Below are 25,775 nucleotides of genomic sequence, written 5' to 3' on the forward strand. Positions count from 1 at the left end.
CGGTTGGTATAAAGAGGTCGTTGTTGATTGGTTCAGACTTTGACCAATGAACTGAAGTGTTAATATTAAATGTTTTTGGAAACACAAGACTACCCAGACTTGAAAGATTCCGGCTGAGACCAAAGCGCTGCAGGTAACAGAACGCAGCTTACCCCTTTGCGCTCTTCGTGATGTGCACTAAAGAGGATAAGGTCAAGCTCTTGAGCAAGGACCAAATCGAAGCTCCATTTCCCGATGTTGATGTGGAAGACGAAAGTAACGGCGAAGATTCCGGCCATATCTGTAGGTTCGTTTGCTATGCCCTGGCGTACATGGTGATACTGGGTGTCTTTTTGTCTGCGGTCACTTTTCACAATCCAAGCACCGACGAGCAATCATTTTCACGAGATACAGGTTTGTTAGTATTTCTGTACGTTCGATTAACAAGAAAGAATTGAAGCGGAAAGTTATGACTACCTTTCACGTACGAGTAATTTGTCGGTTTGCTCGATCGCCCCTCGACCTTTCACCGGCGGATCTCCAATAGAGATTCGATCCTGTTCCAATTGCAGTTTATCGGTTTTCTAACGGATGTTGGGATTTGGAAAACATTATATAGAAAAAACGCTGTTAAAAGATTTAAAGTCGACTCTCTTCACTCAAGTCAGGTTTCCACAGACCATCTGTTTCTCCGAAGGGTTTGTTTCGACTTTATTCATAGTATTTTATTTAATACCCCTTTCATAGCTATTGATGCGATACCTAGTTGATACCTTTTCCAGTCTCTAACGGTTTTAAATTCATTTTTCTGTCAGAGTACTTTGAGCGAAATCGAAGGAACATGGATAAGCTAGACGAGTGTTGATGATGTTGAAGAATTAATTACTCAGAAAGCTATGTGCAGCTTTACCGTTTGACGCAATTCTTTGATGAGGGCTAAAAATAGGTCAATTGCTTAAGAAACGATGAAGCATGACAAGCAGAGTCCTATATGTGGAATAAGAGGAAAGAGTTGCTGTTTAAACTGATGACAAGCGGATGTTTTCATTACCTGTAAAACTTGTTTATTAATCCCCCCTCCCCCCACACACCCCTGCTGAATATTAATACCCATTGCTTCATGGGCAATGCATAAGTATCTTTTAAGGAGCCACGGCTATATCTTAGATTTTAAATTATGGGAGGAAAAATTGGGGTGAACAAATCAAGCAATTTCTATTCTCTTTCAGGGTACAAAGCCCGTGTCAGACAAATTAGGCCTGGAGAACGTTTTGATGACAAAATTTTGCACAACTTTAGGATGAGAGAGGAACACCGGCATGCAAAGATGTTTCCTGTGTTTAAACCTCGGCCTTTGTCTGAATCTCTGTATGATCCACCTCCAAGATCTGAAAAGGCAAAAACAGGTGAATATTAAAGTCAACAGCAATCAGACTGTATGAAAGCTCTGAATTGACGACTTAGTGTCTTTGTTATGAGTTAAGTTTTTCACCAAGATGATGTGCTCCTTATCAGTTTGGGTGAAAAATGTATTTCTAATTGCCAGTTCTCTGTGTCAGTTACTGCAACTTTGATGCATAACCCTTTGTGGTTTGCTGCTTTTTATATTTAAGAGGCCAGCATAGAGTTGCGCTGCCTAGATTATGTTTTCATGAAAGCTTAATACACAGTCATTTTGTCAAATTTAGACAAATTAGGGTTATAGGAAAGGTTGTTTTATTGTCAAGTTCATTCTTATTTTCTCCATTCCCTAATGTAGCAAGGTACATTGTGCACAACACTGACTGGGGATCAATATCAACCATTTCTGTATCAATGGTTGGAGTACCTTTTGGAATGGCAGTTTCCTTTAGTGATGGCACTGTCAGTAACAGTACAGGTGTACCATACTTTTACGTGGCAAAATATGACCCTGTAGTGAAAAACATTGAGGCCAACAAGCTTTCCAGCTTGGCGCTGTCAGAGGCTCAGAGTGATTACTGCAAGGCTCATGACTGGGATCCTGAAAGTCCTCTTTGCTCCAGAGTGACTCTTATTGGAAAGGTATATCTCCCATCTCTTATACCACTAGTAGTTATCAATAGGTAAGTTCAGCATTTTATGTAGGGAAGAGGTGACATTCTCTTAACTGAATCACAAGGAAAAGCATATATCTACAAGAAGATAGAATTTCTAATCAGATCTTCAGTCAGAGCTAACAGGCCATTTTCAAAGGTAGCTGGGGTGGTGGTTATGAGATCAAAGGTTTCCCAGATTTTTCATCCAATTCAAATGTGATACAAGGGTTGTACATTTTCCTTTGCAATCATTGCAGCTTGTCCATGTTGGTCCTGAGGAAGAAAAATTTGCACAAGATGCCCTCTTTTCGAGACATCCTGTGATGAAAACATGGCCTAAGGGTCACGGTGAGTTCCCAAAATTTGGGTGGCACTTTCTTTATTCTCACCACATTTTGACATCATCTGTTATCTCTTACTGAAAAAAGGCACAGCAATGGAATCAATTTCTTGAACTTATTTTTTTTCTTCCAGGCTGGCAGACACTAAAGCTTGTCATCACAGATGTGTGGCTTGTTGACATTTTTGGGGGTGCTACTATGGTGCCTGTGGAAGATTATTTTAAGGCTGAGTTGTAAATCAACTCCATCACTAGAGCTGGATTTCTAAAGCCAAATGTCCAACATTTGCTTTTGATAAAAGTTGGTCTATCATTATATTACAGAAGAATGATTTAGGAAATGGTACAGAGTTAGGAATGCTTGCCCTTACCTGTGTGGCCCACTAAGCACTTAGTGTTTCTTGTGGGTTTAGCTTTTATGTTTTTTTCTTACCCCATGAAGAGATTTTGTCTTTTTTTTTTTTTTTTTTTGTCCATTATTAATTTCACCATGCCTTTTTGGCTTGCAAGCAGGCTCTAGGAACTGTTGGAGAGGTTTGCCATAAAACAAATGATCTGTAGCTTATGCTGTAGTTCTAATGAAAACTTAGATTATTTTATAAAATTGAAACATACAGCTCAAACCATTGTTAATGGGAAACATGGGATTGATGCTTTTTTAGACACAATGCAGCCCGGAAATCATACTTTCAATTCAACTTAATGAGTCCTATGTTTAATGTGCAACAGATAAAATAAAATTTTATAAAGTAGGCTGTCTCCATGCAGGACAGAAAAGTTTATCATAGGGGAAAAATGTTTGTAATGAAAATTTTCAAAGAATGTTTCTAAATTTCAATAAATTGTTACTTCTTGGTTCCAGGGTATGTTGCTTTATTTTGATATGTAATACCTCCTTTATAAATTTTATTTGTTATGTATTCACTGAAATTCTAGGGTTCTCTTGTTTGAAACACATGTTTCTTTCTGAATGGTTTGATTTAATGCAATCATACCTCCCCATACAAGGCCTTCAATTTAGGTCAGTATATATTTATTTTATATGGGTATGTATATTTATATACCTGAATAACATCTCCCTTCAAAACACCAGTTGTATCCAACTGCCTTTCTGTTCTATTGAATTTTATTCCATTTTTTTGTGAGCCATGTGGCTTCCACTGCAATTTTTGGAGCAAAGGGAAGACAAAGAAGGGATAGAGAAAGGGAGACGTTAAAGGGGAGAGAAGCTTAAACAGGAGGGAGAATAAGCTAATGATCTAGGGAAGTAGAAAAGGCATCTATTTATTGAGCCAATTCTTGTTTCAGCCGAGAAATTTTAATTTTTGAGAATTGAAGAAATGAAATGCACATACATAATCATAAAAAAAGGAGAAGAGAGCCTCTTCAAATTGGCAACTGAAATGAAATAGTCAATCTCGGGGAAAATGGTCTCCATACTGAGAATGTAAATCGAACACAAATAGACTTAATAGTGACGGAAACATTGTAGACCTTTACCGATTACACGAATAAGTGGTGCGTTAAGTCTATTCTTTACGTTACCCGTAAGTGTGGTGGTTGAACTATTCTTGCTTTTCACAAGCACTGTCATGGATGTATGGAGATCATGCAACCTGAAAACAGATTTCTCTGATGGACACATGGGTTAACCCACAGGCGCCCAAAACTCTAAGCTCAAAGGTCATATGTACGCTTTGTGATCACGAACTGTGAATATAAATAACGGTAACCTTATGCTGACACTTTTGGTTATTACCATCTCGTATGGAGATCATGCAACCTGAAAATAGATTTCTCTGATAAACATATGGGTCAATCCACAGGCGCCCAAAACTCTAAGCGCAAAAGTCATGCGTACGCCTTGTGATCACGAACTACGTATATAAATAACTCTATGCTGACACTTTTAGTTATTACTATCTCAGCTTAAACATGATCGGACGTAAAGACATCGAGAACAAGGGGTAAGCAACTACTTGAAAGAGCTGAAACACTGAATACTTGAGCGCATCCTTAACAAACTAATCCTGAAATGATCTACCGTGGAAAGGTAAAAATCTGGAGTGAACTGAAAAATCATCATGTGCACCATATGCCTGTCAGGATGGTTATTCCCCACGCGCGTCATATCATACCCGACGTCATTAAATACGCCAAAATTATCTCTCTCGACCTGATGCCCCACGGGCGGAAAGCACAGCTGGTGAATGGCAACTTTCCATTTACTAATGTCTTTCATTTATGATTTTATTTTAAATGGAACATGTGCTCTATTGCTCTATATACTATAATACAGACATAATTTTGAAGTGCAGCTCAACTATATTCTCATAAGCCATTCTTGATATCTTGAAGCTCACCGTTTTACTAGTCTCTTTGTTTCAACTTCTGCCATAGTCAGACGCGCACTTTTTTGTGACGCACTTGGGCCATCTACTATCATCGCGTGAGGTGAAGTCAAATAGCAAGATCTGACAATCTTTTTTCCGCGATCAAGCTTCGCTCCAGTCTTCAAAACAAGAAATTTTTTTTGGGACTAGACCAGACGGTGAAAGAAAATGATACCTCAGGTTTTCTTTCCCACAGAGAGAAAAAAGCTGAGAACCAAACTGAATAACAAAAGAAAAAAACATTCAGCACAAGAGTCATAGTTATTTATTTTTTTTAATGATAACTACATTTTTTTTGCCTTGTTCTCTTATCGGAGCTATCCTGAAAATGTCATTAAATTGGGGAACACACTTTTAAGGTTGATATTTGTTAAAACAGAAAACCGGTAGAAACTTGTGGGAATCGCAGAAGCAAAGGAAAGCGATGCCGGATAAGTTTTTGGTTTGCGCCTCTCGGACGCGCCCTTTAAAACCCAAAACTAAATCTATATGGTGGGCTCTAGCACAACGAACGTTTAACGCCCTTAAAATTCATTGGATCTTGCTCTCACTAAAAGCACTTTTCAATTTACTTATTTAACAATTCGCATGAAGCTCTTGTTTCTTCTTCTATGTACATGATCGACAAGGCCACGTCGGGTCTCATCGGTTATGTTTTATAAAAAATGTCCCTCCACTTTCTCGGAATCTTGACATCACTGCAGACGTAATCACGGAGAAAAACGATGAGGAAAGTATCTCTAGCTTTATATTAATCTAACTTCGTGTCATTTTTCGTCGAATCTATTCTAGAGAAAGTAAGCTATTGTCTTAGATCACATGATCAGTCATTGCTGATAAGAAGCGCCTTAAACACGTTAGACACAATGAATCTTGGGTAACAGTCCTGGTACATGACGTAATAGACGTGACGTTGAGCATTGTCGTACACCGTTTGGTCGGGTTCCTCCAAGACTTCTTCGATGTGCTGGCGAGTCTTGTGGTCGATACTGACCTATGGGAGGCGAAATCAAAAAAGTAATGAGTGGGGTAGATAAAATAAGAGCAAATGAGAGCATAACATGACCTACATCTTCGTCAATACAGGTCAGCTTTGCTTGAGAAAGAGAACGCAGTGGCCATTTTCTGCGCATGTGCGAATTGTGTAGTGGCTACGTTGTCTAATATGTATAAAAGGAGGAAAAATTGGCGCGCGTGCGGGCCGAAATTGACCACCTTGCGCATGCCCGACATTAGGCCGCCTCGTTCGGGGGGGGGGGGGGGGGTGGAACAGGCAAGATAAGCTCATGTTTTCCGTTCGGGTAATCAATCAGAAAACAGAATTCGCTTCTCCTTGCCCAATCGCGGAGCCAGTGATGCAATTAGTCATACAATTACGTTTGCCTTGTCACCTCGCCGATACCAGGAAGAGGTACGTCAGACCAATCAGCGATCACAAGAGAGTACAAACAGTTGATATTCTTTTGATGATTTGCCAATCGACAGTCTGGCGCCACTACAACGCGGCTGCCGCTATCACGTGGCGTGTTTGTCTGTGATACGAGATCATGTGACAAACAACCAACCCCAAAACTATCTTTCTGGCATATGAGTTTTCACTTAAAACGAAGAACAAATTGAAGAAACCATCAATATTTTGCCCTTCCTTAATGTGTTTCAGATTATTGTTTCCAAACAATAATAAACTGTAACACAAATAGTTGAGCTTTATCTTTCGGTGGCCGAGTTTAGTCTACACAAATAGGAAGCTTTTAGCTTTAACCACATGCCTAGTCCTGCAGTAAAAAACGAGTAAGAGCGTGCTAAAACAAAGCTTTTATTCAGGGGACTCGAAATGACCGCTGCATGTTGAAGATCGGCAGGCTTTCCTATGGAAAATCTCCTAACGTTAAAATCCACATTATCTTTGACATTTATAATGTCCTTTTGCCCTAAGCTGCTTGAGCACCCAATTAAGCCAATTAAAAACTTACCTAAGTCCCGCAAAAAATTCGATGTTTATACCAGCCTCAAATCTGCAAACTTCTCATTTCTTAAAAGATTACTTACGCAAAATCCGTCATAAACCTTTTCGCCAACTTGAAGGCATTTTGAAGTCATTGTACATGAATCACACTTTATATTGCCCACCTCTTTTGGTGACTCCGCTGATAGGTAATCCCGGTAAATCGACTGCGCGAGTTCTTTGAAAGTCGCCTGATCTGTTTCTTTTTTAAGTTTCTCCACTGCGAGCCAAAACAATAAGTTCTCCTCTGAGTACTGGGACTTGAGAAAGTCGTGGAAAATTTTTACCCCAGCTTAAAGAAAGAGATTGACGGTCAGTGCAGCTCAGCTTATCATTCACTTAACGAGTAGGAAATTCCTCGGCACTGGTCACTAAATTTACGTGATGTTTTTACTTGGCAGCCGAGATTTCACAGATACGACAAATTCCGGGTCGCTACCCGAGTCACGCGATGACTGGCACTTTTAAAGTTATTTATACAAAGTTATTTAACAATAAAGCACATGTAACATGCACAAAGAGTGTTAGCTTCTATCTACTGCACAATTTGTGGAACAGGGCGAGAAAGATTTCCAATATCACATAACCTATTTCCAAAATGTTAGAGAGGAAACAGGCTCCCATTTCAGCGGTATATGTAGCAGTTTTATTGGGGATCATTACGTAACCGACATAGGATGGGGGGAGGGGGAGGGGTTGTTGTTTGTTGCGTGAAAGGAACGGCTGCAAAAGAGTCTACAGGTGAATGTCTAAATATGGAGAGCAAGAACAAATTTGGGTATACGGTACATGGAAGCCTACGGTAAATATGAGAGAAAGACATTGCCTTTGTCTTACTTATTGTTTTGCTGTTGTCTTATAATGTAAATGCAACGAATTGCATGGTTTCCGCAAAAATTGCTACGCAACTTACTTTTACTTGTGAGTAATTTCTCAAAGCTTATTCCCCATTCTTGAACTTCTTCTCTGGAAGGTCTAGGAACAGAGAAGTAAAATTAAACAATCAAAACAACGGCTACGTCAACAGGTATACAACTTCTTTTTAAAAACGTATCGTTCAAAGTGAGGCAAGTATTTTAGTTGTAATGGTATAATACTGTAACTTTCTCTGCTGTCAATCAATAGTCAGCGGTGTATTGTAAGTGATATAAACACGATAAGTATTGCAAAGAAGAGAAAAATGCTTTCGGAATTGAGGCAAAGTCTGGAAACACACAAGTTTTAATAAAATCTAAATCAGTAAAACCACAGCAGTGCATTAAACCCGATGTGATGACATTCATTGTCTTTTTGGACATGTATATCTAAGATGGCGATGTCTTGTAATCGTGAGAGAAGACCTCGCGTTTATATTTCCTGATTAGTGTGAACAATACATTTAATTGCGTTATGATAACGCAATTAAATGAAAAGGAACGTACTGCCTAAGGCATAGCGACCAAAGGAAATTTATATTAACCACTTCACGTGTCGATTGTAGTCAAAATAATGAGCCAAGTAAGACGTGCATTCCAGACAGACACCACCGGACGGTAAGTTAAATTAATCACGGTAGATTTGGCGGTAAAAACAGTCCGATACCCGCTTTCGAAAAAAAGCCTTTAGCCGTCGAGTAAGAATTTAGAGCTGTTAAGTGTACCTTTTGAAAAGGGATACACCTCGGATAAACCGTAGGATTTGGTAATTAAATACTAGTGTGCATGAATGAGATGCAGAGGTCCTTGGGCGTATCACTTCCTTAGTGCGTGATTAAATTCGGTTAAGAGTGAATCTTCACTGACAATATAAAAGCAGTACTCTTTACTTTTCAAATTCGCTTTTCAAAGAAATGGTAATTTGTTCACCATTTAATGGTTCACCGAGCATTCGTTCCAACACATTCGGTTTAAGCATCACGTTTAATGCAGAAGATTTCAAAACACAACAATGACGACAAACGGGTTCCGTGATAATCCACTCGCGTTTCAGTCTAACTCATTTCAGTTCTAGTTGTCCTCCTTAAAATATCTTCGAGCCAGTTGTTTCTATGTGCACCATGAAATGCATACTCTAGCTTTTGACATTATTCCTTTATCTTGCGGGGTCTCTACCATAATGAATGATAAAAAAGGTAAGAGAAAGTGAACATTGAGCAACGTACCCACTGGCATCGCCAAACCTTCCATTTCCATTCAGACAAATACAGCCCAACTGCATCGAAGCGAAAGTAACGAAAACCCGCAAGAGAGACGGCCTGGATCACGCTCAGAAACCTTTTAAGAACTCCAAAGTGTTGGCTATATTGGATGCTACAAATATGGATTGCAAGGAAAAGTCCAGACCAATAAAACTAACGAGAAAACTGCGCGAACGAGCTGAACTATCTGACGAAGGGACTTACTCGATGGATGTCTGACGTAAAATGACCCGAGCGCCGGTTCGACTCGTATTTCGTTCACCTGACTGGCATAGTGGCATTCTCGGAAGTGAAATTGTGCAACCCCTTTTGAATATTTCCTGTTTAAACCAAAATACATATTTGGTTCTCCACCATAATTACAGCTGCGTCTTGCAATAAAAGAAAAAGGAAACTTTCCAGAAGGCGGAAAGTCAATTTCATTTCGCAACTACAGATGGCTGATTTATGTAGGACGAATAGTGTGCTCTGATCGTAACCTCGTGAACGAAACTTAACACCAAATCAAAGGGAACAGCGAGTAAAGAAGACCACCACATGAAAACAGGCCTTTCGCAGCTCAATATTACGAGAAGTTTTTTGTATTTTTGCGTTAGCATCTAGAAGCAAAGAATTAAATTTCAAGAGCGGTTTTGGCTATCAACGGGTTTTGCCCAAAATGAAATCGACGTCATTTGCTTGTCACAGCTTCAATAATCCGGAAAATGTTACTGCTACTAATCCAGTTTAAAATTTAAGAGCTAGAATATCGTGCATATCAAAATATATTTGTAAGTTTTCGGTTAAATACAGCTGAAATGACGCGGTTCTCTCCATATTGAAATACATCAAGTTTCACTGACATCCGGCAGTTAGTCAGTTTTACACAACAACAACGAGAACGGATATTCATGTTTAGTTCAGTCTTACTTGGGATTGTATTTGTTATCTTTCGCTGTCTCCATGCTTCCAACTCTGAAACGGCGAGCGGGGCTGGTGAGGTAAAAGAAAAGAAAAAGCACGTATAGGTCAAGCCTTAAATACCACAATCTTCCGACATGAAAAACAGCGACTTACACCGAACCAAACCTCTATCTCGGCGTACGGCGAAGCTGAAACTGTCGCGTTTGCGGTTGTCAGATTTACATTTCAGAGCAAAATACTCTCGACTTGTTTTATTTTTTACGACGGCTAACACGCACGAAACCTTGACCGCAATTATAATGAATGCTACACTCGTGAAAAAAAATACGATTATCAAAGCATCCAGCGGTGATTTTCGTGTAATTCCGTAGACTGAATATATTCTTTTTCACATGCAAAGTTTTGGAAGCCCAATATTTGCCATGAAATCTATATCCATGAGGAATTAAAATTAAATCCCCGATTAGCATTCACCGTTCAAGGTTTCTTAAAATTGTATTTAGTTTGAAAGTCCTTCGAAATCCTCTTAAAAAATAAAACGATTTGAAAAGCAGATTTCATGCCTTTTTTAGAATTAATAATATCTGGACTGCCAGCAGAGCGCTCAAAGTATTTGGACTATTAATGGAAATAGGCCACAAAGAAGACTAATACATAAATTACATTTATCATTGTAAGTGGGAATCTGTCATGTGCAACGAGACCCAATCCGCAATATTCATTATAGGTTTAGTTGGTTGATGTTTTTCAAAAATATTTAGTTCTAGCTTACAGATAGGTTTCAGCAACTAAATATAATCGGGAATTTTGGTATCTTATTTATCGAGCCAAAAATTTTGAACTGTTAGAATTGGCAATTAGATAAACAATAACTCTTTTCACTGAAAATCCGCGCTAAATATGAAATAAAGCGATCCCCTACCGACAGATTGAGAAAAGCACTTTTTCCTCATTGAATGTAACTATTCATGGAAGTTTAAGCTCCCATATTTATTAGAAGACATTACCGGTTAACGGAGAAAGGCGAACGAAAATTAGAGACTTAACTCATGATATTATACGGCGTGTATTGAACACCTTCAAATTGGCAAAGTTCAAATATAACGTCAGTAATTATCAACTCTGAATTAACAATGCTTTCAAGTCTTTGAAATTAGTCAGAGTAATTTCTAAAAGAAATGGCCGAGAAATAAGTCTGTCAGAACATTTGCTTTTAATTATCGGAAAAGTGAGTCGTTAAAAAAAATCGAGAAAGTACTCTGGCGCCAGGAAACTCGTGCTCTTAAATCTTGAAAAGAAAAATAAATTGCTTACTACTGTTACTTGTACAGACGGTGTCTGGTGTCTAAACTAAAAAAGCGCCCCATCTAAGCCTCTCGTTTCGACAGTATAACCAATGGGTAAAATTTATTACTTTAAATTTATCTTTTTACCTTTTTAGATAAGTTATCCACTATCATATGAAAACAAAATTGAACTGTTAGAATTAGCGATTAGATTTAACAATAACTCTTTTCACTGAAAATCCGCGCTAAATATGAAATAAAGCGATCCCCTACCGACAGATTGAGAAAAGCACTTTTTCATCATTGAATGTAACTATTCATGGAAGTTTAAGCTCCCATATTTATTAGAAGACATTACCGGTTAACGGAGAAAGGCGAACGAAAATTAGAGACTTAATTCATGATATTAATACGGCGTGTATTGAACACCTTCAAATCGGCAAAGTTCAAGTATAACATTAGTAATTATCAGATAATAACATCGGAAGAAGGCCATAACATTAAAATTTACCCTGACGATTTGCGATTTTAACTGTTGGGCTGGTGTTAACTGAAGAAGTTGTATCTACTGCCTTTATTACATTGCACATTTCTCGCGTCAGTAACAATAAAAAATGATAAGAATCGTGATAATGATAGGATAATAAAGGTAAAACTAGTATTATTAATGATAAGCGGAACTTTCTTGAAGTTAAATTTTTGAATCAAGTATTTTGCAGGCTATTCTCTGCCGATTCCGATAACCCGATCACTAAACTTCGATACCAGGGTCTCTCGTACTTCCCCTAACTAGAGCTAAAGGATCGCGTCAAAGTGACATCGACCTACAGGAGGTAACATCTTCGGATTTCTTTTGCGAATACGTCAAGTACAAGTGTACGGCCCTATTGTACCGGAAGTTGAGAAATGTAAAGTAATTTGGCGAAACAATTTCGTTCTTACACGGTCTGGGTAATGTTCGTGTACTTTGTGTAATCCGATGGAGTTCGACTTACTCATTTCCACGTGTAAATTGCAGAAATCGTGCGATTTCGTGAAAATTAATCGCATATTTATTGTATTCGGCATTGTATCCATGCAAGTATCGTAAACATTACCGAACGGAGGTCACGCTTGGGACTAACATCTACGCACAGGAAGTAAGACATCACAATTAGTTTTAAGAAAGCTTTGCCGACCTGAGCTAAACGTTAGCTGCAGCTAGTTCCGCTTCTCTATCAAGCCCTAACATAAGAGTTTCTTCACAGTGTGTTTATTTAAAAAAAAAAATTGCAAAACGCGATACATGATGACATCCCGAGGAGGGTAGAGGGGGTCGTCAAACTTGTCCTAAATGCTATGTTTAACTTAAGAGATAATGCATCATTTATATTGGAGGCAAATCTTTAGATTTTTGTCTCCCAGGAGTGATCGGTATGTAAGTTATTCTTACATTATCAAAGGCAGGTAACAAGAATGGAGAAAATTATTAACAAAGTAGGCTTGATATAACTCCAGAATGTAATGAATATGCGATTAATTTTCACAAAATCGCCTGGTTACTGAAATTTACACTTGGAAATGAATAAGTCAAACTCCATCGGATTACACAAAGTACATGAATATCACCCAGACTGTGTAAGAACGAAATTGTTTCGCCAAATCACCTTACATTTATCAACTTCCGGTACAATCGGGCTGTACACGTGACGACTTCATAAAAGAAATCCGAAGGTGTTACCTCCTGTAGAGTCGATGTTACTTTGACGCGACCAAGTCAGAGAGGCAGGAGAAGAGAATTCCTGGGAACGAGGCTATGAGATCAATGGAAACGAGCGTTCGTTTGTTTGATTTTAATCACTTCACAAATTTACCGCTGTTTCCGCAGTTAAACGACGCTGACCAGAAAATAAAGCACACTTGACTGAGGAAAGATCTGTACCGCCCAGCTCTTAAAATCTTCTACACAGACTACAGATGCGCAAAAACAATGAAAGCCACTTACCAGTACCAGTCGCACGAGCAACAGAAACACCAGCAGAGACAGCAGTAATCTTTCCGTCTCGACAATATTGGTTCCCGTGTGACTTCTTCGAATTCAAGAGTGGCTTTCTTGATGTTCGTCTCAGTCAGATAAATTTCAAGCTGTGTATTGGTGCTCTGAATGAAAAAAAGGAATTGAAATCGGTTCACTTTCAAAATTCTCGTGAGCTAGCCAAAAAAAAAAAAAAATACAAATATTTCGCTTCCAAAGGGACGAACAACTATGAATTCCATAAAACCCAATTCATTTATTTATTTATTTATTTCTAATCAGATGCACATAACCTAGAAGCAGAAGTTACTTCCTAATTTTATGCAGGTACTTATTTTTAACGATGCTTATATAACAATTTTAGGGCGATCATGTCGCGACGTTGGTATCTTGCACTGGGGAAAAAAAAGCTAAAAAAGGTGCTACGGTTTTACGTTTGGCTGCAATACTTTCTGAATATACTGAAACAGTCAATAGGCCTCCAAAGCAGCAAAACGTTTTTATCCTTTTTACCCACAAGATCTCTATATTAATTCTCGTTGCTGTCTGTCATACGTTTCTTATAATGTTGATTAATTCTGAGAATGTGGTGTTTTATCTGATGATATTCCACAGATTATTCTGTTTTTTTTTTTTTGTTTTTTTGTTTTTTTTTATCACATGTCTGCTTGGTAGGGTACTGATATTGTAGGAAGAAATTATTACTCGACCATTCTTTCTCGGAAGTAAAAGAGTTAAGCAAATCTCGCCCCTGTTACTGGAAATCCATGCATGTTTATTATGCTACAAAAAGCATGGATACTGCTATGACGAGTTTTCTCAAGAGACCTACCCTTGCGCGGTCGTTCTCAATTGGTTCACTGAAGTCGTAATACCATGATGCATCAGCCTTTCTGCTTTGCACTGATTCACTCTGAAAAATAAGATATTCAATTAGTCAATTGTGCGAGTGAAACTTGGTTTACGTCGAGAGAAGTCCCATTATTTTCACTTATGTACGTTAAAGACAACTAACACAGTAATTGAAATTTCTTCCATAGCTTTCTGCATGCTACATATTTATGCCACGCTTAGCTGCCGTGCTTGCCACGCGCTTTTCGTTTTCCTGCGCAGTTACGTCACTTGTAGCCTTGGGTTTTGATCGATTGATCATGCACCACGTGTTCGAAGAGTTCAAGGTTTGCAAAGAACACTATTCGCTGAGGAAGCTCTGTCATTTAAGGTGAATCTAAACATTGTTAGGAAAATTGGAATGCTCCATAGGTAGATACAGTGGAATCCTGATTTCTCGAACCTCCAGGGGAAACGCAAATTGGTTCGAGAAATCGGGAGTTCGAGAAATCGGAGGTGAAATTACAAGTGAAGCAAATCCAAGGGAAACAAGGTTTGATTCGAGACATCAGGATTCCACTGTAATGCTAAACACAACTGAGGTGCGTAAGCTCAACACATTTGTAATTCTAAGGAAAATGAAAAATATTTTGAGTTTCATGGAGAAAAAACCTCTTGGTGGCACTCAGGCAAATAATAAAAGTAAAATTTTAAAGGCATTAAACAGCGCGTTGTTTTAAAAAGATTTTGCGCACGATCCATGCAGAAAAATTTCAAACTGAAACAAAAAAGATCGCAAGATGTTTTTTGGCTAGCTTATACAACCGCAATTAGGAATACTCGAATCCAACTAGAAAATTTTTATTCGACGTCATCCAATTTATCTGTGTCACATGAAGCAAAGAAAAAAATTGATGACAGTCAATTTTTGTCCTCTTCTGTTTATCTAAAATTCGATTGCCTTCACTGATCAATTATTTGTTTTAAATAAAATAAAGTATTCATAAACAACGCCGTGCATAATGCAGGTGTCGTAGCGCTCATCAAAAGGCAGACAGAAAATGTCATTTTATAATTTTCAACCAGAACCTTTCACCATGTTTATCCATAGGACAATAATTTGCAGATATGTTTTTTCCTGGAGAAGCGAAAAGTTTCGTACAACATGTGATTGCAAATTGATTCATTGACCAAATGAAGCACAACGCAACACAATATATATATATATATATATATATGGCCTGCTCCCAGTTGGCTTGTTAGCTCAATTGGTAGAGCCCTGCACTAGTATCGCAGAGGTCAGTGGTTCGAATTCCGTTCAGGCCTGATTTTTTTCCAGGTCTGATTTTCGCTATTGCATAAATAGCGCTCTCTACTGCGAGGATCGTGTATGATACGTACAATATATACGTACAATATATATACAATATACATATATATCCACCTGACGAGAGAGGAGTTTTAACCCTTTCGAAACAGATCTGTAGTGCGAAGTTTTAATTTTTATTTTCCTAAATAATTGTTTACAAAGCTCCATGATTGTAGAGCACTCTCCGATTCAAGGATAAGGTTTTTTACGTTATATATATATATATATATATATATATATATATATATATATATATATATATTGTGGGAGGAAAAAGACAAGTAAACTACAAGTTCATCCCTACAAGCCTGTTTCGTGGTCGCCCACTCATCAGGGGATTCAAATCCCCTGATGAGTGGGCGACCACGAAACAGGCTTGTAGGGATGAACTTGTAGTTTACTCGTCTTTTTCCTCCCACAATATATACTTCGCTCTACTTCTATGTATTGAGCACTGTTCTACGAAAATCAAGTCACACTTTATATATATATATATATATATATATATATATTTATATATATTTTTATTTTGTTTTATATATATATATATATATATATATAAAACAAAATAAAGCAAAAAAGCACAACAATAGAAATCAGAACTAACCTTATAGTCCGATAAAAGGACAGACGTACTAATAGCAAATTGGACAATTTAGAAATCGAAATTTAATTTAAAATTCGTCTCAGCCGTCGACTTTGTTCGCATAAATCCTCAACATCGCAGATTGTTCGCCGAGTGAAAGGAATCACTTATTCTTTTGCCTGAAGAAAGGGAAATTAATATTTAATCAAGAAGATTCCCACCCTTTTTCTGCAAATGCTTTATCGGCAAATGGTACATTTCCAATACCAGGCTTACGCAACAATAAAAACCCAAACAAAAGAACCGAGTATAGTCTTCAGCGCTAACTAATTTCAATTTATCTTCCTTGTTTAGCCGATTGGTTTTAATCAAAGATAATTACGTTGCGTTAGTCAAAAGTTGCTTTAATTGCAAAACATCTGCTTCAAGCCATGCTGCCACAAAGACGCCCTAATACCGAGCGGCTTATCTCGAACGAATCTAAAGCCACGAACAATCCTCAACATACATAAAATGGGAAACATTTTTCATCGTATTTACTCTAAAGATAACGATTACGAAGCGACCAGAGAGCAAAACCTATTTTTCTCACCACAGCAACAAAGGAAAACCATCATAAATTTTATGATCGGCAAGGTATTTGCGAAGATTTTGCTGCAATCTTGATTTTTCACCCGTAATCCTCAAATAAAAGGACAGAACATGGAGCGAAGTAAATTATCTCTTCGGTAAGGGACTAGCGAGAAGCGTCCTTCAGCACATTTGACAAAATGTAATATCTGGAGCAAATTATCAACGGAGTCCTAAATCCTAATTCTCAGTTTTAGAGAACTATGATGGTTTTCCAATTATTTGTATGTCCTTGTTGAATATGTCTTTTTCAAACTTTCTTTTGCTCCTTTTTCTGATACATTAGAGCTTTTAAAAAATGTATATATGGGTTTCTTATTGTGGCGCGGCGACCTTTCGAGGTATACAACTCGTTTAAATAACGATATTCCCAGTTATCGTTTTATTTTCGCCATGCACTAATAGACCGCTCAAAAAAGTGGAAAATCAGCTCGCTTTAAGTTTCTTAGCCGTGGCCGATTTTTACGCCGGTTATGGATGCAAATACATTGATTATAAATTTATGTAAACATTTCTAAATGGAAACGAAAGGAACGAAAATTATTTTTCCTTACCTTGTTTAAAAAATTATTCCACTCTCCGTGTTCGTTCACTGCCGTGAAATCTGGTTCAGGTCTATATGGCAACAATTTTAGTTCGAAAGTAATGCGATGATCGTATCTTTTGATAGACAAAGATCTGAAGTGTGAACATAGATTGTCATATATCGGCCCCGGTACAATCAACTAGTGAACCAATCACGCGCTCGACAAATTTCCATGGCTGTTTTCTTTTAAACAAAAGCCGATTTGATTAGTGGCTCAAACAAACACTTCAAACTTTTTAAAAGGAAAATTATCTGGTCTTCAGAGGCGTAAGACGTTTGACACGGGAGATTTCGCAACAACTGCTCAAAAGGAAAATTTTCATGATTTGTGTACAGTATTACTGAAGATGGACAGCTTCTTGTTCCAATCATGACAACTTGACGTTATCATGTAATAAGCGGAGGAAAATGGGCAGTAACGCTTTATTGCAGCTGTCATTGACATGGATTTTGTCTGGATTACATTCCCACTTTCATTGCTCGGAGCTTCCTCATTGGCTGTACAAAACTATCTTTCAGTCCAAATAAATAACCATAAATAATGATGATCAAAAGGTAAAAAGATGCAAGGCAACGTAAAAGTATTTTCTGTCTCAGCGCAATTGAAATATATTGGGCCGGGTGAAAAGCAACACTTTGAATGAACCACATAAAATCCTTGGAGACTTTCAGCGTGTTTAGCGACCATACGAACAGCAATAAAGCCATGTCAAACCAACCATTTTATAGGGATTAAAATGGTGTTTTCTTTACTGAATGTGCATTTTAACATAAAGGAAAATCCAGCTAAGTTATACAAATTTTGCTATTATTATTAAGTCGCAAATAGATTTTGGGGTTACTTATCGTGCTGAATACACTTGTAATAAAGTATTAATCGTTTTTTACAGAGTAAAGTCACTGCCTTTGTTGTATGAGAGGCAGCTGTCGGATGCAACTTCCGACCTTCATAAAATGATCACATGACATGAGCAACGCTTTACGAAAAATACTGTGAACAACCCTTAAAGCCATGAAAAGTTCATGTGTACAAGTCACAGTCTTTCCCAGAGACATGCATTCTAGTCTTAAAAGTTCATATTTGGATAAATGTTTGGCTCCCTGATTGTGGGCGAATGAAGCAATCAATTTTCAAGGACAGCTTTGTCAGAGATGCATGGAATTTTGCTGAAGCTAAGTGACTTTGTCCACTTTTTTATATAAAAACATCGGATAAAAGTATACTTGTGCGACGTTCACTCTTGGTAACAGCTTCTTACTGAGGCAAGCATTCACTGAAGGGCTTAGGGTTCGAGCTATCAGCTCAAAGAGACGTACGCTACTTCTTTGCAAGTGAAGGTGTTTTTCTGGGCAGTGCTTTTCAAACCAAACGATCAAAGACAGCTTCTATGCTTACATGTTTCATGCAGGAATTTTTCTAACATCCAGCTGAAGTCCTCGTAGACACATGGAAATACACAGGTAAGCATGAAATTCTTTAGAAAACATTTCCTCCATCTGTGGGTGGGAAGACCTCTGCCATGTAAGTTTTTGTTGTTGATAAGACCATCTAAATCATTCTTAGTAATAGAAATAGCTGCAATCTGCTAAAGAAACCCAGAGCCAAAGCCGGACCCACTGTTAAGTAGTGTCATTCCGAGTTTTGTAGCTTTTACTGCTGTTTTACCGTCTTTGCGGCAAAGTTGCTTGTTTTGTATAATGGTGTCCATTTTCCGCAGAACACGTTTCCCATCGAAAGAAAATTAAGTCAATCGACGCCTAGCTTGGTAATTTTCCTTTCGTAGTCAAACTACCCTATCTGAAAGATTGTCTGAGCTAGTAACTGGCATTCAGTGGACCAATCAGATTGTCTGAGCTAGTAACTGGCATTCAGTGGACCAATCAGAACGCTAAAATTGCATTCCAGTGCTCAAAAATTTCCAAATTTATAAGGATTTTTCCGGTGCTTCTGGCTAGCAAGGAAAGTTTTCTTTAAATTGTAGACCAATTCCAAAAGCCCATGACCTCTTAAGACATAGATACGTAACTGTTTCTTACTATAAAGACCTTAATTTTTAAAACAAAGGGGCTGAAATTGATCCAGTTGTTCAGAAAATAATACGATCATACCCGGCCCGAGACTAAGAGGTGAAGCATTTTTTTAGTAAGAATACGAACTCAGTTTTTCGAGTTACTACTTCTTTGCCTGAATATGGATTGAAACATAGCCATAGCCACCTTTTCCCCCAACAATTCGGCAAGTAGTTGTTGATTAGCAAACACCACATAAGGGAAGAGTTGCACTAGCTGACCAAAATAAATACCTTCAGTTCCTCTAACGAACAGACAACATACTGACAAACATCAGATGTGGATCAGTATGAAAATCTGGTTGAGTAGCTCATTTCTTATTTTAAGAGTGTGGCCCGTGTTGTTGTAAACAAGTTAAGCAGTTTTTCCTTATAAGACCTAATGAAAGCTCAGCCTTAAAAAACGCTTTTGTAAGAGACCGAAAAATACGAACCAGTTTTAAATTTATTTCTGGATGAGAGCCAACCGCTTCCATAGCAACTGGCCAGACTCTGGTTCAATCAGTTTTCTCTGTGATGCGTGCATTAAGGTGTAAGAAGTCAAAATATTTACCCGAGGTAGAAATTTGTGATATACTTGATTTGCACTTTCATGAAAAACTGAAGCTTAAATTTGGTTAATTTTAATCTACTTGTGAGAAAACGAATTATTCAGATAAATCGAATGAAAAACATGACGTTTCCCCAAATGCCGTCACTTAATACCCTTGTCTTGTCATATTATTTTGATCCAAAAGGTGAAACATGGAAAAATAATTGCATTTAAGTCCTAAAAGCGACATTTTTCAATTAACATAATATTTTTGTCGCAACCAGAAGAGAGTTCTGCCCCCCTATTTAAAGCACCTTCAAATCTTGGCATAGTCCCGGTGAAATTGACGCGCAGCGGAAGAATCGTGAATTAATAGCGTAAAGGAACATAATTCTTACAATTCGTCTGTATTATCGTCACTGCAACCACTGAAGAACAGTACAAGTGAATACACCACTGCGTTTTAAAGTCAAAGTCGGAAGCGAACTTATTCATCCCTTCTTTTGATGAGATGCTGAAAACACTTTCTTTCGAAGAAACTCGTAGCTCGATTCACATTCATTTGCATGTGAAAACCACAGCAGCTGTTTCTTTACGGAAAGCATATTTAATTTGTGTTCTGTAAATGGCTGCGACGCAGCACGCCGACCGCCATTTGAGTTGTTTTTTAGTCGTTTAAAGCGCAGTTACTTTCTTCGTTTATTTTCTTTATAATTTTGAAATGTTTTACCGCGCGAAATCTCGACGTTGTATAAATATCCTGAAGACATTTTGGTAGATTCGAAAACTCGCAATGAAAATCACATTCTCATTTTCTTCCAGAAATGTCTTGCTTGTCTCCAATGCTTCCTTTAAAAGCTATAAAAATAGGATACTTACGCACGAACAGTACAAAAAGACGATTAAGACGCTTTCACTTGGACCTTTTCATATGGACGTCTTTGAGAATAATTGTAACTATTTTGACTATTTATCCTATTTAGCAACGCAGTGGGCTGATACGTGAAAAGCCGGACTATTTGCTCAACCTTGGCATTCTTGATTAAAAAGATGTAACACTTCGTATTAAAAAACTGCTAGCACAAAAACGAAGCAAGATCAAACAGCATGGAGCCATATAGCTGCGCGACAAACATACTTAACTATGGGTTGCTAAGGGGAGAAGTAGAAAACAAGCAGGTCTATCACATACCCACTTACCTTCCAATTTCTTGAACTCATTACCCAGTGTAAAAGCACAGCGGTTTCCTAACTTGTGCCCGTTCGATTTTCCACAACTGACAAACTCCGAAAAAGAAACGAGGAGCGACGAAAATCTGTTAAAAGCGACGATACATGGGTGAGAAAGAAGGTTGCATGCCATTTCTCTTCGATAACATAAATAATTTTAAATATTTTAGCCTGTATCAATAGAAAGTACCTCGTAGTGCCAAAGCCAAATCCAGTCTTCGCTGGAAATCGTGGTTGTTTTGTGGGGAAATTTTAAGAAGACTGACGCAAAACTCCAAGCATTTGGAGTGTAAGGCGCCCGAGCGATTTGCCGTGCAAGGGAACAAAACAATATCCGGTTCGAAGTGAATGTATTTCCATTAATCGTGGCTGGAACAGTGACATTTTACGAAAGGGAAATGAAACCTTTAGCATCATTTGCATAACAAACTCACGTTTTTAGTTGGGTCGCGAATGACAAGCAAAATATAATCATTCGGTGAGGAAACTTTGATAAACGCTTTTAACAAGTAAAACCTACCTTGATAACAAGCGTTCGCAGTCGGCCTCAAAAGATAGCAAAATGAATCGAAAATGTACTGTAATTGCGTAAGATTCTCTTTTCAAATAAATAAAGAAAATGAAAGGATTAAGGCTATGTTTGTTTATACAGCTTAGAAAGCAAAATAGCAATTAGTTTAACGATCGAAACACCACTAAAGTTTGTTCACCGAAGCTATAAAGCCTAATCCATTTGACTGTCAAACTTCACCGAGAAACAAAGCCGTTGGCGTTTCTTATCGTTCTCCGATTTTTAATTTTCCTCTTTTTCCGAAAACTCTTGTACTGCGCATACAAGTTCAAAATAAAGCAACATCTGGCGGTAGTGAGTTAATGTCTTGGTAGCAAATGATAATTTGTTATCATATTCATTAATTTTTCCTTGTGAAACTCCACACTAAAATCTAGTCCATTAACTTGAATTCTTGCAGCATTAGAGACAAGCGACTTAGGCGGTGACCCCTACAGAGAAAAAGAAAGAAATACACAAGACATCGGTATGCGGCTTTTTCAGAAAAGCGCAGAAAATTGTTAATGTTCCGAGACAAAGCAGTGTCAACAAACACGAAAACAAGATCATTAACAGCTGCGCTGGTGATGAAGTCGAAGATTCTTTGTAAGCTGTCATTAAACTAAATATCACTGATGTAAGATAACTGATTACAGATTATGGTTAGCAAAGAAAACCATGTTTCCATTTCAGCCGCAAGAAGCACTTATTCGCTTTTAATCCGTGTAGAGAAACTTTTTACTCAAATTTGAAAAACGCAATCCAGTTGAGAAGTACTCCTGTACTTATTCCTGTTTTGATAACTTTAAAACTGTCAGTTTTGTTGCTTGGTAACCGGTTGAAGAAACGGCACTAAAGGAGAAGTACGAAGTATGTGTTTAGACGCTTTCCGCCATGGCCCTCTTTTGTAGAGAACTTTCAGAGAGACATTCAAAGAACGGCGCTACGCTCTACAGAGGAATTTTTCTGTTTACTTGTTCAGCTTCACTCAGACCCACACCAAACTGATGTATTGGCGTTGCATATTCAACATGAGACTCTAACTGATGTTCTGCCGGGCGTATTCATGACTCCGTCTGTCTTTCACTTTATCTGCAGCTGTGGTTTATTTGTAATGTATATAGATTTTTGGAACAAATGTTCTTCGCATGTTACTGAATAGCGAACTTCACTCGAAAAATTTATGCCTTGTAAAAGAAAATTGTCATCTACTGCAGTGATTATACAAAACAGATTAATGCTTAAAATGAAAATGAGGATGAAAAATTCCTCTTGTGCAGCGGTTCATAAAGTATACTCATTGCTCAGAAAAAACCATACATTTACCCAGGACCTTTCAAGAAGAGGAAGATTTTTAAAATGGACCAAGAATGATCCGAGTTATGGTGACCAATGGTACATGATCTCCTGAAGTTATTAATGATTCAATACTAATCTCGTGTTTACAAAATATATTTCTAATTTGATATAACCTTGTGTGTTGTTGATCACATTTCATGACTTGTCTGATAAACTAAACCTGGCTGCACAGACGTAAGCAGCTCAAAGCGAATGAAGAAACGAAAGCTGATTAACATTTTAACTCCCAAGATCTCATTAGTAATTCTCCTTATAGTCTGCCATACAATTCTTTGATGTTAGTTCGGAGAATTTTGAATTGGATCAATTAGTAATAATCCTCCGGTAACTGATATTATTTCTTAATTCCCATCACTTGTCTGTTTGATATTGTAGGGATATTGTTAGGAGAAATTCTGTTGTAGTCACTTATGGGAGTTAAAAGGTTTATGTTTACAGCTGTTTTTTTTTTTTTTTTAACGAATTTTGTGAACTATCCGTGTCGATACCATTAAAAATTTTCAACGTAAATCAGGCATCAGGGATGCCATTGTTAACCAATGTTTTGTTTTTTTTGTTTGTTTTTTTTTTAAAGGATATTTGTTTGTTTTCTAAATTTACCTTAGCGTAATAAAATGCATTTAAAAGTGTTCGCCTTGAAAGGGCATTTATCACTCTGAAATATTAACGTAATATTCATTAAGCTTTTTTGAGCGCGTCATTTGTAACACGTTTTGAACAGTTCATCGTTAATTTGAATAGAAGTTTAAAATTTTTTGTATTGCGTAAGAAACGCTTTGTTGAAAGCTCTGTGACACCAGTAAACCTTTACACTGAACTTTACTCTTGTACCGCTCTTCTCTATGTGGCAGTTGGCGGTCACCATATTGTGCTTTGTCGTTTACTTAGAGTCTTAATAGGCCTTATTTCTGCCACGCGGTATTCTGAGTTCCGTCTCACAGCTTGAGCCGGAAATGTAACATCGCTTCCGTTGCTGAAGATTTCACTTCCGCTTCCTCGTTCGCTCACCGTTCCAAATGACACTCGCCTTAAGTCCCCGGACCCAAATTTCCCTCTACTTCTCCTTCTGCACGATTTTAATCCAGCACCGCTCTCATGACCGCTGTCGTAACTTCCTACGTCACTTACATTTAGCGAAGGATTGCTTCCGATTGATAAGCGGCTTGACGCACTGTGATAACCGCTTCCGTCAGAAGCCAAGCTTCCACGGCTGTGCCAGCGCTTCACTTTCAGCGGTTTTTCCATGGCTGTCTCCGGCTCACATTCGTCCGAGGAGGAGTCGGACATGTCGGTCAATGAGGCATGCTGGGATAGCTTGAATTCCTGAATACTATTGTTGAGACTGAGAAGTTGTTCAAGCAACTCCATGTCTTGTCTCCTTAACGAGTTCTACAAGGCATAACAGAGGAAACGGTAAAAATATGTTAAAGCTCAGACCACAAGATCAACACGGAATTGACAAAATTGTTTTCAGTAAGCTTTGTTCAAGAGTCTTGGAAATGTCCCAAATCGACTACAGAGACACAATGTTGGTGCACAGGCGTCAAGTTTCCGTGACGTTCTCCTCGACACACTTTTGAAATGCTTTAGTTTGTGCGCATGTGTTAAGTTCTAGTGCTGTTATTTGTACTTTCTTTTACAAAGTATTGTTTGTGCACATGGATAGAGGATCGAAGAGTATTCGTGATGTTCGCCTCGAACATTTCATTCTAGAAATGCATTTAATTTTCAAAATGTGCCCAATTGTCCTCTGTTTGCCTCAGGATTAAGCGAAGATTTAGTTAACCCTCGACTTGGGCAATGAAAGGCAATTAAAGAGAGCAGTCTTACCGTCTTTTGCAATCAAAATATATTAAACTAAACATAGGTATGGTCCGTAAACATGACCTTTTATAAATCGATAAACCCAATCAGGAAGAGATATAAACAGCAGGATTTGATTGATTGTCGACAAAACGCCATTATGTAGTTTTCGGACGTGACTCGCAAACAGTATGTTAAATTTCCAAAGTATGTCGTTTGTTTGCTTCAGAATTAGGCCGAGATTATCCAACACCTGAATTTGCTCAATAGTCTACAAGACTGTTTACTCTGGAATAGCGGAAAACAAAAGTGAAAATTCGAAGAATCTTAATGTAAGAGTCTTGCTCGAACGGTTCAGCGCAATTTGTTTATGGCAACGAACAACTCTTTTCAAATTTCCCCTGAATGCTAAGAGTTCAATGAACTTCTCCCAAGGAAAGTAAACTTAAGTAAGTCTTATGAAGTCTAGTTACCAGTATCTACCGTGAGCTAATTCGAACTGAGTTTTACCGACGGTAGAGCTGATTAAAGCAGACGGCAGCGTTTCTTTTTATCCCGGTTCCATTTTCAACAAAAATCAGGACTATGAAGCAAAATTACGCCATGAAACATTTGATAACTGTTTTCAACGCTTGTTTTCTGTACTTCTTCTCCATGTCCTATTTAGGAAAACCAAAACAAAAACCGCTTGCATGGCCTCTCTCGAGTTCGCACAACTTTTATTGACGAAATGAGTGTACTCTTGAAAGTCCAGTACCGCGGCAAATTAGCGTTTGAAATTGAGAAGTTATTGTTCCTAATTGTGACCCTTTTTACAACTGAAAAGAAGCCGACAAATTCGTTCCTTGACAAAGAGCATATATTGTGTCATAAAATCCTTTTGGTGCCGTTAATTTGGAGATCAACTCAGTTATCATTGACGAAACAAGCCTGAAGGGTGTTTAGCTTTTGCTTAATGTTAAAACAAGTCTCTTAAGACAGTTTAGCACGAGGGTTACACGAACTTCTATTCAAAACACTTTCCAAGCGAATACAATGTTACGACCATCATTTAGTAGTCAAATTTCGGCGAGAATA

General features: G+C 38.0%; 3 protein-coding genes and 2 long non-coding RNA genes across 6 annotated transcripts in view; 3 read left to right on the forward strand and 2 right to left on the reverse strand.

Annotated features, from left to right (window-relative positions):
* The first annotated feature begins 78 nt into the window (after window positions 1-78).
* On the forward strand, window positions 79-3,237 carry LOC111326942 (protein CREG1). The gene is made up of 5 exons (XM_022931025.2): window positions 79-393; window positions 1,209-1,385; window positions 1,739-2,022; window positions 2,294-2,384; window positions 2,511-3,237. Exons 1-5 carry the CDS (start codon window positions 171-173, stop codon window positions 2,612-2,614), a joined length of 879 nt encoding a protein of 292 aa, XP_022786760.2. The 5' UTR covers window positions 79-170; the 3' UTR covers window positions 2,615-3,237.
* Window positions 2,822-21,072, reverse strand: LOC111326943 (regulator of G protein signaling 19). Its single transcript, XM_022931027.2, has 7 exons — window positions 20,957-21,072; window positions 13,986-14,066; window positions 13,124-13,278; window positions 9,860-9,922; window positions 7,688-7,749; window positions 6,900-7,066; window positions 2,822-5,763 (listed from the first exon to the last, which is right to left on the reverse strand). Exons 1-7 carry the CDS (start codon window positions 20,975-20,977, stop codon window positions 5,593-5,595), a joined length of 720 nt encoding a protein of 239 aa, XP_022786762.1. The 5' UTR covers window positions 20,978-21,072; the 3' UTR covers window positions 2,822-5,592.
* LOC148717379 (uncharacterized) overlaps window positions 7,488-25,775 on the forward strand; it is a 20,995-nt gene continuing 2,707 nt past the window's right edge. Inside the window, exons 1-2 of one of the 2 annotated variants that reach the window (XR_015994996.1) lie at window positions 7,488-7,576; window positions 13,007-14,586. This is a non-coding gene — a long non-coding RNA (uncharacterized LOC148717379). Of the gene's footprint in view, window positions 7,577-8,170; window positions 8,307-13,006; window positions 14,587-25,775 lie in introns of those variants that run through there. The other variant, XR_015994995.1, reaches the window with a different exon arrangement.
* On the forward strand, window positions 20,968-23,651 carry LOC148717380 (uncharacterized). Its single transcript, XR_015994998.1, has 2 exons — window positions 20,968-21,095; window positions 21,958-23,651. It is a non-coding gene; the product is annotated as an uncharacterized LOC148717380 (long non-coding RNA).
* LOC111326941 (uncharacterized) overlaps window positions 22,973-25,775 on the reverse strand; it is a 3,668-nt gene continuing 865 nt past the window's right edge. The window contains exon 2 of the mRNA XM_022931024.2: window positions 22,973-24,284. Within this exon, the coding sequence (XP_022786759.2) occupies window positions 23,754-24,284 (531 nt within the window). The 3' untranslated portion in view covers window positions 22,973-23,753. The remainder of the gene's footprint in view (window positions 24,285-25,775) is intronic.

Source organism: Stylophora pistillata, chromosome 13 (assembly GCF_964205215.1).
Source record: "Stylophora pistillata chromosome 13, jaStyPist1.2, whole genome shotgun sequence".
NCBI classification, from domain to species: Eukaryota; Metazoa; Cnidaria; class Anthozoa; order Scleractinia; family Pocilloporidae; genus Stylophora; species Stylophora pistillata.

Bases quoted from the DNA above. Each gene is read 5' to 3' on its own strand.
- LOC111326942 (XM_022931025.2), top strand. From the start codon at position 171: ATGTGCACTAAAGAGGATAAGGTCAAGCTCTTGAGCAAGGACCAAATC. The intron at 1,386-1,738 runs GTGAATATTAAA...TCCCTAATGTAG, and splicing joins ATCTGAAAAGGCAAAAACAG to CAAGGTACATTGTGCACAAC. The intron at 2,385-2,510 runs GTGAGTTCCCAA...TTTTTCTTCCAG, and splicing joins AACATGGCCTAAGGGTCACG to GCTGGCAGACACTAAAGCTT.
- LOC111326943 (XM_022931027.2), bottom strand. From the start codon at position 20,977: ATGAGTTCAAGAAATTGGAAG. The intron at 9,923-13,123 runs GTAAGTGGCTTT...TTACCTCACCAG, and splicing joins TGCTCGTGCGACTGGTACTG to CCCCGCTCGCCGTTTCAGAG. The intron at 7,750-9,859 runs GTAAGACTGAAC...CTCTGTTCCTAG, and splicing joins GATAACAAATACAATCCCAA to ACCTTCCAGAGAAGAAGTTC.